General features: G+C 38.5%; 1 protein-coding gene across 1 annotated transcript; it reads right to left on the minus strand.

Annotated features, from left to right (window-relative positions):
- Window positions 1–12,856: 12,856 nt before the first annotated feature.
- Window positions 12,857–14,239, minus strand: LOC147605529 (aspartyl protease family protein 2-like). The gene is made up of 3 exons (XM_086793613.1): window positions 13,914–14,239; window positions 13,439–13,819; window positions 12,857–13,340 (listed from the first exon to the last, which is right to left on the minus strand). The coding sequence occupies exons 1-3, from the start codon at window positions 14,237–14,239 to the stop codon at window positions 12,857–12,859; spliced, it is 1,191 nt and encodes a 396-aa protein (XP_086649739.1).
- Window positions 14,240–18,486: the final 4,247 nt, after the last annotated feature.

Genomic DNA, 18,486 nt, shown 5'->3' on the forward strand with positions numbered 1-18,486 from the left:
AGATCAACTCTCATGATTTAAATGCTAGAAATAATGAAGACAACATGGTGGAGGTAGATCACATCAATGATTCAGCTTTGCAAACATCTTCAAGGCCTTCAAGTGATAGGACTAAAGAGACTAAGGACATTCCTAATTTGAAAGTTAATGTTGAGGTTAGTGAGAATAAAGATAAAGTCAATGAAGAGCTTCAAGACACTTCTGCAACCAAGGAGAGACAAGAAGAGATTGTTGAATAAATGGATGAGGCTACATATGCTACAAATAAAGGGAAAATAGTTGAAATCAAGGACTCTGTGGCAGAGGGTGTTGAAGAAATTGATGAGGCTACATATGCTACGAATAAAGAGAGAATAGTTGAAATCAAGGACTCTGTGGTGGCAGAGGGTGCCAAGAAAACTAAAGGTATATCTTTTTCAATAGGATGTTATTTAAGATGATTTATTCAGCAATTTTGTGTGTTAAAAAGTATGTTTCTCAGCGAGAGTTGTTTTTGCAGGTATAGCTGCTTCTAACAATCACAAGTTAAGTACGCAAGAAATAGAGCAACGTGTTGAGGAGCTACGTTCCGATACACAAAAGAGTAGGCCTCTAGGAAGTTTATATTCTTTTGAGAGAGATGGAGATAGATTAGTATTTCAATCTTCACCAATCAATAGGGAAATGCAATCACGTCTAGGAGCCATCGTCATAGATGAATATGGGAGCATGAAACGAAAGTAAACTTGTGGATGTTTTGTTGTAATTAGCTCTCATTGATAATATAGGATCACTTGTTTTAATATTGTTAAGTATGTAAACACATTAAAGTGTTATCATTCTTCTGTATTGTATGCAGAAAATATTCCTCGTGCAATCACCATAAAGAAACATGCACTTATACTTGATCTTAATGGAGTTTTACTCAACAAGGAAGAGAAGAGGCATCCACAAACAAATTGTATTCGAATTGATATTGGTCGCACCACAGTTGTTATTCGCCCCGGGTGTTTTGAATTTTTGGATGAGATTTGCCAGTACTTTCATGTTGGTATTTGGTCCACCATGCTACACAAGAATGTTTGTGCCTATGTAAACACTCTTGAACAGTATGCACATAAGAAATATCATTTCTTTATGGTGTGGGGACAAGAAGAATGTTATATCCATAATCTTCGAAAAGTGTATAGGCCAGATAAGCCTACTGTTGAGGCTATGTTTAAACCTTTACTCAAGGTTTGGAATCAGTTCCAAGATATTTGCAATAAGAAGAATACATTGCTTATTGATGATAGCCCTTTCAAGGGATGTGTTAATCCAAAAGACAACTGTCTCTTCCCTGAAAGTTTTCAAGGAGGGCACGACTACGTACTGTGCAATGACCTTCTACCCTACCTTTTAAATCTAAATAATACAAATGACATTAGGTCTATTATTTTGCTTAATCGGCTAGGTCAATCTCCTATCACACATGGCCATAATTTATTTATCGATTTTCAAGATGTACTGGAAGAATGGCTTCAATTCACCTCCCTATTTTTGCGAGAAGAAGTGGAAAACTCATCTTCTGCATCTTCACACTTACCATTATATGGTGATAAGCTAAAGTATGTCCAATCAAGAGGGGAAAAAAGAGAAGTAGAATCTATAAGCAAGGATCTAGCAATGTTGGCATCCAAAGCTGGAGTACCATTACTATCCAAAGACCAGCTAAGCTTGTTAAAAGTGTGTTACAAAAGAAGGATTTTGAGTGATCAACACGCTATTGCTTATGCTACTCGCTTGGGATATGATCGTGGTCATCTCATAAGTGGAGTTGCAGCAAAAGCATACATATCAAGGCTACAAAAGGCTTACTTGAGCTTATGGGTAGGATAATGTCTGGTTTCATTAAACATTGAGTGACAGTATAATCAGATTCCAACCTAACCCAAACTAGTTATTGCTGTGCAGGTCGAAGGAAACCATTTCTGAGGTCTAAACGTGCAGTTTGAAGTATGAGATCTGTACAAATATCAAGACTTGTTGGGTGTAGAATGTTTGGAGCCATTTTGTACCTAAAAGCCCATAAGATAGACTTAAGCTTTGGCCAAAACAATGTACTTAGATGGGTTTAATTTTTGGATTGTACGAGCCAAATCTTTACACTATTGTATCAAGAAATCAAATGCCTTCAAACTTACTGTCATTTGATTATCTCTTTTGTCAATATTTGCAATTCGATTGCAATAAAGATGTGTTTGTTTTTTATTGAATATATTGCCTTGTCAAGGTGTAAGGCTATGAATATCATAATAATTTAATTTGGATAGACTCAATTATCTCAATAGTGAAAATTTTTTATACATCATATTCAATAAATTTGATGAAATTTAGCATTGACAATATACTCGCTCTTTTATTTTTTTGGTTGAACTAATGAGGTTTTGGAGCATTTGTCTATGAAGGTTTAAGACCATCCATATCATGGATGAAAATTTTGAATGTACATTAACCAAACATTTTGTTTTCAACAGGATATGTTGAAGCATATAGCTTTGATTTCAAGTGTACAGAAAACTTACTATTGAGGTGGCACCAATCATTGGTGACTTATGTACCTAGAGGCAAAAGAGTTCCACCACCCCCAGATACAATAAGGAAACAAAGAAGAGTATTGATACTTGAACTCAATGGTGTTTTACTTAAGACCATTGAGATGCAACATGGTGATGTATGTCCAGACTGGGCCAAACATATGCATCTTGTGGAAGAGAATACAAGTGTTTGGCATTTGATTCGCAAAGATGCATTCACTTTCCTTGATTTTTGTATGCAATGGTTTGAGGTATGGATCTGGAGTACTAATAGACTACAAAGGACTCGACGCATTCTTGAGTTGTGCTTTCCTCGGCACCATCAAAAGTTTAAGGTCGTAGCAGGGCATGCAGCATGTCAAAAGACGGATCTTCTTATTGGATATCGATTTGTATACCACAAAAACTTAGATGTAGCATGGAGAATTTTTCATGACCTGGATGGAAATAACACACTAATTTTTGATGATACCCTCTACAATGTAATGTGGAATATGCCCGGAACCTACTTGATTTTTCCAAAGATGTGGAATCAAAATATAGAGGAGCTTCAAAGTTTTTTGAAGACAACAATCAGCGCATGGTTACTTGGTTGGATTTATGCAAAGAACAAACGGGAGTATACTTGCAACACTTTAGTAAATGAAGCAGCTTATGATAGAGAAACTTTGTATGTATTGGAGCAATACATGAGAAAACGCTATGTTTGAGATACAATTTGTACTCAATTATTATCTTGACGAAGGATTTTTGTCTTCGGATAAATTGTAAACTTGAATGTAACAATCTCATTGAATGTAACAAGTGTTCTTTGGCATTATCATCCCATGTTTTTACTTCAATGTCCCTCAAATTTGAGCATATATATCATGATTTATAATCTTGATATAGTGTCTAAGATGGGTTTTTATCTGTGGATCAATCGTAAACTTAGCATATTGTTACTGTCATTGAGATTTACTTTTTGTTTTGTTGTTTCTAACACCACACCCTTTAGAGATCTCTCATTTTTAAGGTTCCTTTTTATAATGATATTTAGAATTCTTTTGGCAAATTAAATAAACCCCATTTTTTTACTTCAATGTCTCAAAGTGGAGATAGTATTTAACATTATCTTCTTCATATGAAAGGTGTTGTATAATCTCAATTAAGTTTAGTGTCACGTATGTATCTATACAACTACAAACAAATACGCCAAATAGTTGTGTCAAGATATAATCTATTGGCACAAAGAGTGCACCAACAAATAGATGTTAGCTCAAACTACACAAAAATACCGAGTTTCCAACCAATCCTATAAGAAATGGGACTCGAATAATTCCCAAAATTCCTAAATTTGTCTTATGACATGTTAATATTGGGGCTCCCTTACAACACCAAGTGGAGGCACTTGACTGTGTTGGGTGCTCATGGGTACTGGGATGAGTGGAGGATATGGGTGAGAAATGTGTGGAGACGATGTCTCCATGTCTCTACTGCTCTCGTCGAGCATCCTCATTGACCTCACCCCTAAGAAATTGTTGACCCAAATCATCATGAACAAAGGCAAGTTTTCATAAACATAAATTGAGGCACACCTTGTCCTTCTCCACACTATTTCAATGTCATTGTGCAGTATTGTACATGCTCTAGCCATGGTCCTAGTATATCAAAGAAATCTAGGATTGCATACCCGCGATCAGTGAACGTCTCGAGTAACCACCTGCCATAGTACAAGCTCACAATTGGCATTTATATAAATGGACGACAATATAAAAGACAATGACTATATAATGATTAGACTACTCGAATTGAGTTGTAATGAAGTGAGTGCTGTAATTACCTTTCAAAAGGCTCGCTACGCTCAACAACATCTCGAATGGGATTCCCATTTGCATCCAACTGGTATGGCGAGGTTCCCTCTTGCGGTTTTGACTCCAAGAATATATCGTCATCCCACCTCGAAACTTGAACAATCTGTAGCTACCTCGCCTCCTTGCCTGTCATACTTTGGATGACTGGGCGTACTCTCACCGGGGTCCGTGAATATGGCGATGACCAAAATAGTGACCTACGTGTACACACTAGTAAGTACGATAGGGAGGGAAACCATTGAGCTTCACTTTAATAAAACCAGCCACACTCTTGCACTCACCTCTTCTTGTCCATCTTCCTACATGACATACATGTATCGTGAGAGAAGCGTAAGAAAAAAGTCCCAAAACCTCGTCCTTGCTGTAGAGAGAGAGATTTGTTGGAAAATTATCCCACACCAAGCGTAGGCCTCCAAGGCATTCCTTGGTCATCAATTTGCAAATAGGGTAGTACAATTACAAGGCCTTATGCATGCCATCATTCTATAACCTTTTAAGTTATCGTTCTGCATAAGAAATATATGTGCTTTAACAATCAATGATCAATTGTTGTTGTGACCATTGTGTACATTGTTCCCACTATCTTTGAATGAACCTATTAATGCAAAGTTTTCTATAAGGATATATTTTGTGCGACTAGCCTTTGGAGACTCTTTGCGCCTTAAATCTCCTTCTTGTGGCATAACCAATGTTGCTTCGATAGTGCAATGTGGCATTTGATTGGATCACAGTGACTATTGAATGTTTAGTGTTATATCTCTAGCAAAAACTTGTTTTCCAAGGGAGAAGCCATGTGGGTACATGTGGGTGTACTATAACAAAACTTGCTGGTTGAGGTGCTTATAACATGCCCTTTAACAAAGAGAAGTGTCAAGTATTAGGACTTGTAAGAATTGATTCAAGTGCTATTACAAATTGCTATAATGGACTGCTTATAGTAGCATTGTGGGGCTATAATGTTTTTAGAGGTAGAATGGGAGGAAACACCCAATTTGCCCCACAGATGAAGTTGATCATACAAACATAAAAAACCTTGAGACAAAGAATGAGACACACAAATCATAAGATCATTTTCTCCCAAAAAATCCCAAAGGTAACTATGAAAATAGCCCATTTAACACACACAAATAGTGACAAATAACACGGAAGTAGAGAACCCATGGGTTGGCATGTGCATATAGGAAGATAGAACATCATTTCAAAGAATACCTTCTTCATCAATATCACATCAAAACCCTTCATAAGGGATAACAAATAAACCAGGAGTTCCATGATTCTTTTTCTTTTTACATGTTTTTATTCGTCATCTTCTTGTCATGTTTCTTGAGAAGAAGAAGAAGAAGGAGGAGGAGCAAGAGCAAGAGTCATGGCTGAGAGGAGATCTAAATAGACCGTAACATACAAAATCACTATAAGAGAATCATTGTTTTTCGATGCTAAGTTTCCATGCCCAATCGCATTGTCGATATGTGCGTCAAAATATGCATGGAAAAAGGAGTGAAAATACCCATCGAAATATATGTGGAAACAAGCGTCGAAATAACAGGAGATTAAAAAAAGAAATTGAATTTATACATAATATTTGCTAGTTCCCATCCTGGGGTGTGTTTTATTCTTCTCTTTCTACCTCTTTGCAAGCATATGTGTTTATGAGGAGAGAGAGAGCAAGAGAGATAGAGAGAGAGATCAACGAGAAAGATAATTAAAGATAGAGAGAGAGATGAGTGATGAGAAAGAGAATTAAAGATAGAGAGAGAGAGGGGGGGCAAGGGGAGGGTAAAAAATGTGTAAAAAGGGGGATTAAAAAAATACCTTTTGTTGAACCCACGTGCTATGCTTACATATTTATGAGTGAAAGACCCACCCCCCCTCCCCCCCCCAAGGTACATACCTTGGCACCCGTGGCCATCTTTGGGCATTAGAAAATGCCAAAATCAGATGCATCTCCATATAGGAAATTATATCATGCTAAAGTTTATAGCCAGAGTAGACTACCCATAGTAAATTAAAATATCATTGCGTACTAAAATCTATGTGCCAAACTCGACCCATTAGATGTAAAAAATGCTTTATAAAATGACTACTATTGATGTCTTGAAATTTTTTTATTTACTAACTCTAAACAAATCCATACGACTACTTCAACATCCCCACTTCATGAAATAATGAAACAAACTCTAAAAAAGTAACAAAATAACACGTATCGGTACATTACATTTCTAAAAGTGTCAATGGGGGATAGTAAACTTTTCTTTTGTTTTTTTAATCCACAAAGAGCCTCATCCATGTTCTCATTATGTTGCAATTTCACTAAAATTTGAAAATGTTGTTATCACAAATAGCCTCAATTCTTCCAAATCATCAAAATAATGAAGAATTAGCTTGGACACTCTTAAGATGATATTACACAGTTTCATCTTCTTTGCACACAACTAATGTACTAAATAGGTGAACCACTAATTGGATTCAAGTAGCCTCCACTTTGCCAAACATCAAATAATGGACAATTACCTTGGATACGCTTAATATGGTAATAGATAACTCGTCTTCTTTTCACATAACTAGGTACAACTAGGTATCAAATGTGTATGTATTAAATGGGTGTATGTGCACAACTCCATCTTCTTTAGACACAACTAGGTACAACAAAGGTGTACATACTAAAGGGTAATCCACACAAGTTTTTTGTGTGGATGACAAATGACCTCATAAAAAACTTGACATGGTATTAAGATTATCAACATTAAATACCATATTGGTAAGTTTAGGAGTTAAAAAAACATAACCCATAACACTATAAATAACACAAACTCGTGTGTCTCCATGAAATAAATTTTGATAAATGTGAAGGTTTAAATAAATAAATTAAAATTTATCCATCTAAAATAGATCTAAAATACCCCGAGGTTCATACCTTGGCACCTGTGGCCATCTTTGGGCATTAGAAAACTCCAAACTCAAATGCATCCCCATATAGGAAATTATATCATGCTAAAGTTTATAGAGAGAGAAGACTACCCATAGTAAATTAAAATGTCATTGCTGCGTACTAAGATCTATGTGCCAAACTGGACCCATTAGATGTAAAAAATGATTTATAAAATGACTACTATTGACTTGAAATTTCTTTATTTACTAACTCTAAACAAATCCAGACGACTACTTCAACATCCCCACTTCATGAAATAATGAAACAAACTTTCCAAAAGTAACGAAATAACACGTATAATCAGCACATTACATTTCTAAAAGTGTCAATGGGGGATAGTAAACTTTTCTTTTGTTTTTTTAATCCACAAAGAGCCTCATCCATGTTCTCATTATGTTGCGATTTCACTAAAATTTGAAAATGTTACCATCAAATAGCCTCATTTTTTCCAAATCATCAAATAATGAAGAATTACCTTGGACACTCTTAAGATGATATTACACAGTTCCATCTTCTTTGCACACAACTAATGTACTAAATAGGTGACCCACTAATTGGATTCAAGTATCCTCCACTTTGCCAAATTACCAAATAATGAACAATTACCTTGGATACTCTTAATATGGTAATAGATAACTCGTCTTCTTTTCACACAACTAGGTACAACTAGGTATAAAAGGTGTATGTATTAAATGGGTGTATGTACACAACTCCATCTTCTTTAGACACAACTAGGTGTACAAAACAAAGGTGTACATACTAAAGGGTAATTCACACGAGTATTTCGTGTAGATGACAAATGACCTCATAAAAAACTTGACATGGTATTACGATTATCAACATTAAATACCATATTGGTAAGTTTAGGATTTTAAAAACATAAGCCATAACACTATAAATCACACAAACTCATGTGTCTCCATGAAATAAATATTGACAAATGTGAAGGTTGAAATAAATAAATTAAAACTTTTCCATTAAAAATAGATCTAAAATACCATATTACTACAATTGCAAATTATATTGACTCAAGAGAACAATTGTTGTTCTAAACATTATATTCATTCTTTTGACTGCATTTGAAGGAGCCTAATATGGTTATGTCTTGTGTAGCTATTATTATGGTTATGTCTTGTGTAGCTATTATTATGACCAAAATTGAAGGAGACTAATATAGAATTGTCTATATGGCTACGTCTTGTGTAGCCAATATATTTGGGCACTCTCTGAACCTGAGAAAGTCTTTTTGTAGCATAACCAGTGCTATTGCTTTGATAGTGCAATCTAGTCTTTGTGCCTACTTAAGTGGTTACACTTCCAAAATTTCTTGATGTCAATGCTTGACCAAAAATGCATCCTTAGAGCATGGTAGCTATGTCACACTATAAATATCCTTGCTAGTTTCAACTCTCGTAACATGCACTTTTATAAAGAAATGTACCAAGTGTGAGGAATTGTAAGCATTGATACAACCTATTATTACAAAATGTAGCACTGTGAATCTATCAACTTTTTATGGGCGAATTGGGGGAGAACGCAACAATATGCCCCTTGTAGTAAGTTTAGTTGTACAACCCTTGAAGAAAAATAAATTGAGAAGATGAATTAGATGCACAAATTAGATGATCTCTTTCATTGAAATTGCCTAAAGGCATGTACAAAAAGTTGGTCCTCTTGCCTACACATATAGTGAAATGTATTGCTCATCCACATCTATAATGCAAAACTACAGAGTTCATAGGCTTGCATGCAAATAAAGAGGATGGCACATAAATGAAATTAATACTTCTCTCATCATCTCAAGAAGAGAAGCATTCCGCCTTCTTCTTTTGTTTTTTCTTCTCCTCCTCCTTCTCTACATGCATATCTTATTTTTACTCCCCTTTCTATTCTTTATATGCTTATTAAGAATATGAAAAAAATAAATAATACAAGTGGAGCGACGGTCAAGCGATACTCTTGGACAAAAATAAAGACTACAAGTGGTGGGACTTAGTCAAGCGACACTCCTCGGCTCGTATACCCAACGTGTTGCATCATGATAGGCTTAGCCATAGACAAAGTGTTGAATAGCAGCTCAATGTAAAAAAAAACGTTATGCTACGATGTGAGAAATTGTCAATATTACTGTAACTGTTGTTATTGGCTTTTTGCTCATAACTTTCTTCCCTCCTTCTCACTCTCACTCTCTCTCTTTCTCTATCTCTCTCTCACATGCACATGCACACAAACTCACTCAAATCATTCTCTCTCTCTCTCTCTCTCTCTCTCTCTCACACACACACACACACACACACACACACACACACACACACACACACACACACACACACACACAGACTCTCATACCTCTCTCTCTCTCTCTCTCTCTCTCTCTCTCTCTCACACACACACACACACACACACACACACACACACACACACACACACGTGCTCTCTCAATTAATCAATCAAGTGACACTAGTTTGTTTCATGCACACATCACTATCTTTTTTTAGTTGCAATTAACATAAGCTTTAATGGAGGTTAGTATTGATCATCTTGTTCGATTATAATTTTTTTAGGAAAGGTCTTATGTAAGATTATCGAATACACAAAAAATAGAAACCATATGTACAACATAATGTGTGATGTTTGATAAAAATGTTTAAGGAAGGTCTTATATAATATTATCAAGTATACAAAAATAAAAAACTGTATATATAACATAATGTATGATGTTTGATAAAAATGTATGTATGGCATAAGAAAGGAAGCCATATACAATATGTATGATAAAGAAATTGATTTATGACAAAAAGGGTACCATACACAAGAGGCATTCAAAAAGGTGAGCGACCAACACCGAGGAAGGCCCAAAATGCGAGCAAAGAAAACTGAGTGACAACCCCCACACCAATTCATTTTACCCATATACTCAATTTATGCAACACAAGAAATGCCTTTCATGCAACATTAATTTAACTCACACTTAGATCGTATTATCCAGACACTTACAAAAAACTAAAAGTTTGTCCAACCATTTATGTGACTAGCTAGAGATACAAAAAAGGTTTATACACACATCTCTACTTCAAGATATATATGCTCATGACTTTGAGCATTCGTCGTCCACATAGGTGCATTGTCTCCCCTTCCTTTCCCTTATAGTAGCATCAAATCTCTTGCTATGAGCCATTTTATCCGCCATATCTTTAGCATGGAAGAACGCTACAAGAAATGGGGACAGTGGGAAGATGGGAAAATGAGTTACTTCAATCAACATTTCACATGACAAAGAATGCAACAAACCATTATAACTTGCAAAATGACATCTAAACTACAATTCATCTACTAGTATGTATTTGATACAACACAACGAAAAAAACAGGACCATATAACCAAAGCCACCATGTCCATAAAATAAAACTGAAAAAGGTTGAGTATCAAATGAATAGAGTGTCGTCAATGATTGTGGAGGCTCACTAGTCATCGTGTGGGTTGTCAATGATTGTGGAGGCTCACTAGTCATCGTGTGGGTTGTCAAAACCGACACTTTATAATCATCACCACTTGTGACCTCCCTCACTTCCTCCACACATGCCTTCTTGGCACTAGCTACTCGCACAAGAGACTAAACCATGGCATCAAGTATGGTGTCATCATCATTAAAAGATAAGCATGGGCAAGATTAAAGAAAGCTGGATTTGTGTTAGAGGGAGATAAAGAACTTGTTGCAAGTGCGGGATTCAATTATGCTATGCTGCCACCAAGCCATGAAAGACCAACACCCATGGATGGAAAGCTTGTGAAGTGGAGAAGAAAATTGTACAAGAAATTCATTGAAAGAATGAATAGAGCAAAGAAAATGGTGGTGGAGGTGGTATGAGAGAGTGTTGTTGTGGCTAGGCAAACCCATATGTTTTTCTTGAAGATAGAAGGCTCTACTTTGCGAGGGTTGACTTATTCAATCACCATATGTGAGTTCCTTCGATGTTCTTGTGATTGAGGACTTCATAGAGTGGGATGCAAGTAAATTGGCTTACATGCCATGTAAACACCTGCACTATGTGTTTATTAAGGTCTGGATTTGATGGAGTGGTACATAATTTCATCCACCAGGCAGCTCTATCAAAGTTGAAGTTATCACAGCAGGCATTACTTCCAAGAAATGGATAATGTCATATATGTGACTTGCAAAATACTACCTTACATACTATGCTTCAGTAGCTTTACCATACGTATCTTTTTTTGTGTTTAGATAGCTGAAGTGTTTTTAATATATTGAAAAATAGTTTCCTTGCGTGGTTTAGCTAGATCAGTCTTCCTAGGATGTTCAGTATTGGTTTTTCCTTTCCCTATCAAAAATGTATTATGGATTGTCACGTTCTTGATTGTTATCTTGAAAATTTAAGTACACAATACTCATAGCACAATCTTCGAATTAACAAGTTATTTTTAACATTTTTTTTATAATTTGCATTTCAATTTCCAACGGTTGTAGCAGCTGGCGGTTTGTGGGCATGATCTCTTCATTATTGCTACTAGCGATGGGGCTGCGAGCGAATTGTGCTTCTTGGTTTGTGTTGATTGTGTTCTTAATGTTGGTCGTAGTGCAAGGCATGGAACACGCGTAGGCGTCATCAATGCAAGTACTCAAATGACATTTTTAATATGTTTCTCTCAAATGTGAATCCAAAGGAATTTTTGTCATGAGAAATAAAAACTATCCATGGTTTTCTTTTTGTCGTCCTCTTTTGAAATCTAGAGCTATAATTTTTTTCAAATAGGAGAGTTAATAGAGTGAATATATATATATATCGTGACCATTCATGTATAGCTATTGCAAAGCATGCATGATACTATTCAAAAAGTCATGTGCACTTACTGTATCATTATTTATAAGGAAACATGACCATGGTTAAGAAATCATGTTGAGCTACAAGGCTCAGTTGTACAATGGTGGTGGCTTGAGATCGAGGCAAGAATCGTGCTAACATGGTCTAAGTATGGATACTATGTGGGCTTATTATGGATTTAGTATGCATACTATAGCTTTATCCATACACTTGATAGCATGACTGATGACCGTGGTATCGTCACATGTTCGTTAAGTGACAGGTGTTGATACGAAGGGGGTATCAAGGGAGGATAGGCTAGACTTGACTTGATTGAAACGCCATTCCCTTTTGGTTCTTGTTGTTAATAAACCACATTCTTTCATGTTTCAAAAGCCAAACTTGCATTGAAATAACTGACATGGTAGTGAGAGGAGGAGCATGAATAGATTTCAACTCTCTTTTTAATTTTAGAAAAATGTTAGATCACTAAATTACACGTCCATTCACACATTCACATCAGCTTTATATAAGATCCTTTGGTTTGATTTTGAGAATGAGCTGAATCATAGAAATGACATTTTTGATTTGAAGGGGAAATACATTGCAAGAAACGTGAAAAGTTGTCTCCAAAATGAAAGATCACGTATAGGTCCATGAGTATTAATTAGCATTGATCACTTATTGGTCCATGAGTATTAATTAGCATTGATCGGCCATGAAGCCGAGCTTGGAGGCCCGAGTGTTGAATGAGAGGCGGAAGCCTTGCTGCTGGATGTTGCCGAGAATGGAGAAGGGTTGGTCTTGAGAATTGGGAGCAAATGCAAGGCACACTTTCTTGGAGGTTCCCGACCGGTCGATGGACGCAAGGACATTCGAGGGAGGCAAGTGAAGGTCGGCACCCTCGCCTTCAAAGTGGAGGACGACACTCGGTACACTGCTTGGGAGGTGAGCTGAAGGGTGGTCGACGTCAAAGCAAGTGTCGAAGATGGCAAACGCAGCGGCGGGGCGAAGGCCGGCGGTAGTGGCTGCAGGGGCCTTGCGGAATGCAGAGCAAAAAAGTGCGTAAGCTGTGGAAGGCAGGCGCGTGACAGAGGTGCCAGAGTCAACTATGACGCCTCCGTTGCCTGTTCGGTCGTCAAGTTGAAACAAGGAAGTAGGGATGGGAAGGCGAGCCCCTGCGACGCTGAAGCGCGGAGGCGCGGGGTGTACATAATCTTGGTGTCTTTTGGAGCGGGTGGCGTGGGGCCGCCGAAGGTGAGTGTGGAGGTTGTGGAGGCGAACATCGGCGGAGGGAGGCAGTAGGAGAAGGTGCTCTGGCCGAGGCCCACACGGGCGTGCAGCTGAGATGGGAAGGACAGCTGGCCGGAGCCCAAGCCTAGCAATCCAGCGGACCCTACGAAGTCCCCCTCGTTACGGTGGCCGCAGCCGAAGACCATGTTGGGAAGGCTGCCGCCGTCACCTAATCGGCCGAGGGTGACGGTGTCGGTGACCAGGTTGCCGAAGGTGGAGGAGCCGTCGCCATACATCACCTCGTATTCGTAGTCCGTGTTGCCGGCTAGGCCACAGCGGTTGCCGGTGCATAGTGGCGAATGGCACGAGACGTTGCGTAAGGTGGACGAGGTGGCTGGGTCGAAGACGGGGGTCGAAGACGGGCTGGTCGATCTGCGAGTAGCATTGGATCCAGGAGAGGTCGCTGCCCGTGTCGATGACCATGTAGAAGTCCCTGCGAGTACTTGGGTTTCCGCCCACGCCCAACCTGGCGAAGTATTCTCCACTGCCGCCGAGCTTATACCCAGACACAATGGGCGCCGCCCCAGTCCCAGTAGCCGTCACTCGTGTCACATCCCTGGCCAGCCTTTCTAGCCAAACATCCCGCTCTGTGGCGCTTTCTCTCCTGAACGGGGAGGCTGGAGAGTCTCTGTGCAAAATGTGCGCTGTGTGTACGACGCCAGCGTGATGATGATGACGGCGGCGAGTGGCGGAGACCGGCTGCGCTGCTAAAAATGCAGACGCCAATACTGTAACCAGTAGGGCGAGCAGACGCACGCAGGCTGCTGTGGGCGTTCTATGTTTACTAGCCATTTGATCTTTAGATCGATTCTGGAACAACAACGGAATGGATCAACGTACGTCTGGGCCGCCCCTTTTATAGGCTCGACAGGCGGTCTGTCGGCCGACGGCCAAGAATTTTGACATCATTTACACTCAATTTCGAAATAGTGAGAGCCTTAGTTGACTTCTTAATCCCTTTTTCTTATTCTTAGTCCGATCTTTTTTATGCATTTTTGTTGCCAACTCTAGTTCGTCTTAGTTGTTTCTTAATCCCTTTTTGATATTCCCATTCGGTTTTTTTCTTTTCAACTCTCGTTAGCCTTAGTTGACTTACTACCCTTCTTAATCCCTTTTCCCTACTCCTAGTCCTTTTTTGTTAATACATTTTGTTGTCAGCCGAGTGGTTTCTTGTTATTGACCCTTTGGTGACCCTTGATATCCCAGAAGCTTTCGTTGATCCATTCGAGAACGACCTTCAAGATGTGGTATAATGCATGCACAATACCCTCTCCAAGGCTTTCAATTGAGAGGCACACGTTGGTCATCATTTTACAAATAGGGAAGTATACTTACAAGGCCATATGCATGCCATGAGTCTATAACCTTTTAAGTTACCATTCCTTGGTCGTCATTTTGCAAATAGGGTAGTACACTTACAAGGCCATATGCATGCTATGACTCTATAACCTTTTAAGTTAGTACAATTCTTCATAAGAAATATCTATGCTTTAACAATCAATGATCAATATATTGTTGTTGTGACCATTGTTCCTACTATCTTTGAATGAATCTAATACAAAGTTGTCTATAGGGCTATGTTTTGTGTGGCTTGCCTTCTTTCGACACTCTTTGCACCTCAGGCATAACCAATGTTGCTTCAATAGTGCAATGTAGCCCTTCTCAAGTGGGTTCACTACTACTGAGAATTTAGAGTTATAGCTCCACGGAGAACCAGTTTGCCAAGGGAGAAGCCATGTGGGTGTACTATAACAAAATTTGTTAGTTTAGGTGCTTATAACATGCCCTTTAGGTGCTTATAACATGCCCTTTAACATAGAGGAAGAATGAGACACACAAATCATAAGATCTTTTTCTCCCAGAAAAGCCCAAAGGAAACTATGAAATTGGCCCATTTACCACACACACAAAGAGTGACAAATAACGCGAAAGTAGAGAACCCATGGGTTAGCAAAGGAAACTTTGAAATTGGCCCATTTACCACACACAAATAGTGATAAAATAATGCGGAAGTAGAGAACCCATGGGTTGGCATGTGCATATAGGAAGATAATACATTATTCAAAAGAATACTTCTTTCATCATCCCATCAAAACTCTCCATAAGAGATAATAGATAAGTGGGGAGTTCCATGATTCTTATTTTTTGTGACTCTGATATGCTAGATATCTACATGTAGTATAGTCTTTACTGGCTATTTATAGTGTATATCGATGATAAGTGTGATGACAAGGAAGAGGTCAACTAGATAAGGAGTTCCCTAGTTAGCACAATAATTTAATAAAAAACACATAGCTTGGTCATTTTAATCCTTTTTAGGGATGGGCTATGTTAGAAATACTTCTTTACATATGCCTATCCATGTAGGCAATGCCACATGGGCGCTAGACATTGTAAAGGTGTAGGTTAGACCCATTCCACACCTTTGTCAAATTTAATCTCCATCTAACTTTGTTTGTATAGTTCACACCACCCCCGTGTTTGGAGTAATGTGTATCCTTAAGATGCTTGCAAGGGCCTAAGTGGCATTTGATGGGCGGCACATCAAACCTTGCAAAAGGGTGTGGAATGGGATACATCACACACCGCTGCAAGGTTTAGTCCCTTAATACCATATTAGGTAATATTGAAAAAATCTTGCATTTTGGGAATTTCAAAATTAAGAGGTTTCATATAATTTGAGAATTTTCTACTTAATGTGGGAGAATATACATAGATATAGAGATCCATATTTGTAAGTTGATTGATAGACAGGGATTTAATATTCACGTGATCACAAGATTTTTTGTGATAATAACACATGTGAACAAGTTATTCACATGTTCTCATGTTACCGTTCACAAAATAACAGGTCATTTGCCATTTGGGAACCCCTTAAAAGCTTGGCTACATATGGGAATAAGCTATTCACATGTTCTCATGTTACCATCTTCATATAATAGTAGGTCAGTGGCCACCTAAGAAGATTTTTTATGCCCGACAAAGATAATTTTTATAGGCCCTTGTGAAAGCTTTGTGAATATAACATGTGATCACAAGATTTTTTGTGTTATTAACATATGTTATTAACATGTTCACATGTTCTCGTTTACGTCAGTGAAATCCCTATTGATAGATCATGTAGGAAGGTGGTGTTGAAAAAAGCCACAGCAAGGAAGTGGTGTTTGTCTCTTGCATACACTTGCATCAATTAGATTCAAAATTGAAAAATATAAAATAGCCAAATATCAACACTGTAAAGACAAAAGAACATCATACACTACAAGGGATCGGGCTCATACCCGTGCTCCTAGCCGCTAAAAAATGACTTGTGGAAAAAAAGTAACGGGCCCGTGTATCAGCGCGTGTATCATCGCGGCCAGAGACATGCGTGTAAAAGCGCGTGTATAGGAATAGTCAGATGCGCTGATACACGGGCGTATACACGTGTTCTGTCAGTTTAGCTGCACTTAGACGCGCTGATAGGAGGGTGTATACACTCGTTTTGTTAGTTTAGCTGTGCTTATACACGCGTATTTCACAGATTATCCGCATATATACACGCGACTTTTAAAGATTTGACGTGTCTATACACGCGTATTTCACAGATTATCCGCGTATATATACGCGACTTTTTGCAGAGTTGACGCGTCTATACACGCGAACAGAGAGCAAAAAAAATAATCCAGAGAGTGCTATTTGGTACCTGAATGCTGTTCCAGCATTCCAGCACCCAATAACACTCTCTAGATTTTTTTTTTGGGTGCATTGGACCATCCACGAGGAAGATTTAAGACAAGAACGACATGAATGCATACATTGTCAATACACGATTCAAGACAGACATGAATGCAATACTATCGATTCACGATTCAATATTACTATCAAAATTTTATGTGTACACATATATACAAGGGAGTCCATATGTCGAAGCAGCCCATGGCTTCAGTTACAAAAATATATATACAACCACATCCTCAATATGGAATGTGATACTATAAGTCTCAGTACTACTCAGACCCAGATGATGACTCGGTGCTCCCTCCATGATCAGATGAGCTCACATCGGTCGGAATGTCCGATGGAGTAGTGCTCATGTCCACCCTGTGTAGTGGCGGCGAGTGGATCATCAGCAACTTGTGCCTGTTCAAGTAATATATAGTATATAAGTATATATATATGTAATTCAATAAACCAAAATCATTCGTTTAGAGTTTTCAAGTACCTGTCGACCGTATGGTCTCATGGTGGCCATCTCAAACTGCGCGTCCGTAATATGTCCCTTGGCTTTGAAGATGGCCCACGTGTCACGTCTGCTATGCCAGCGACCCAGTATCATGGACTGTGGGCTTCCTCCCCATAACCCGTCACTGTATCATAATCAACACAATTTGTAAGATTAAAACAATCATAGAATCAATGAATTAAGTAAACAATCAAAGAAAGTGGCAAGATACTTACGAACTCTGCCTCCTATGACTCGACGCCGCCAGATCCGAAATGCAAAGATCCAATGGTCTCCATCATTGTGCAAGGTATGGATGTACGTCTAGGTTCTGTGGATGTAGGATCTGTTGAGGATGTTGCAGGTTCTAGCAGCTCTACTGTTGCTGTTGTTTTACCCACTGCTGAACAAGCTCGTTGTTGGGATGGTAAAGATGCATAGGCTCATGCCTTGATTGCACTTTCTATCAAACGTAACATCACCCCACATATTCGTTCAGCTAAAACAATAAAACACGCTTGGGATATTCTAGCTGGTTTGTATGCAGGTCGTAATGAGGTAAAAATCGCTTACCTGTGTAAAGAGCTAGAATTGAAGATTATGCAAGAAGATGATGACATGAATGTTTTTCTTGCTGAGATTAAAGATCTCAAAGAACAGTTGATTTCTGCAGGTGAGATTATTCCTGATCATTCTCTTGTGCAGACTGTTCTTGATGCATGACCTGAGACATATCAGACTTTTGCTTCCACACGTGGAGACTTCTTAATGAGGACAGACCTGATGCTGTCAAGTATGATACTTTAGTCAACAAGCTCTTACAAAGAAGCGCAGT

The sequence above is a fragment of the Cibotium barometz genome, chromosome 59, assembly GCF_041138505.1.
Source record: "Cibotium barometz isolate CiBa-2024 chromosome 59, ASM4113850v1, whole genome shotgun sequence".
NCBI classification, from domain to species: Eukaryota; Viridiplantae; Streptophyta; class Polypodiopsida; order Cyatheales; family Cibotiaceae; genus Cibotium; species Cibotium barometz.

Bases quoted from the DNA above. Each gene is read 5' to 3' on its own strand.
- LOC147605529 (XM_086793613.1), bottom strand. From the start codon at position 14,239: ATGGCTAGTAAACATAGAACGCCCACAGCAGCCTGCGTGCGTCTGCTC. The intron at 13,820-13,913 runs GTTGGGCGTGGG...TGCTACTCGCAG, and splicing joins AGTGGAGAATACTTCGCCAG to ATCGACCAGCCCGTCTTCGA. The intron at 13,341-13,438 runs GTTCGCCTCCAC...TCCGCGCTTCAG, and splicing joins TACTGCCTCCCTCCGCCGAT to CGTCGCAGGGGCTCGCCTTC.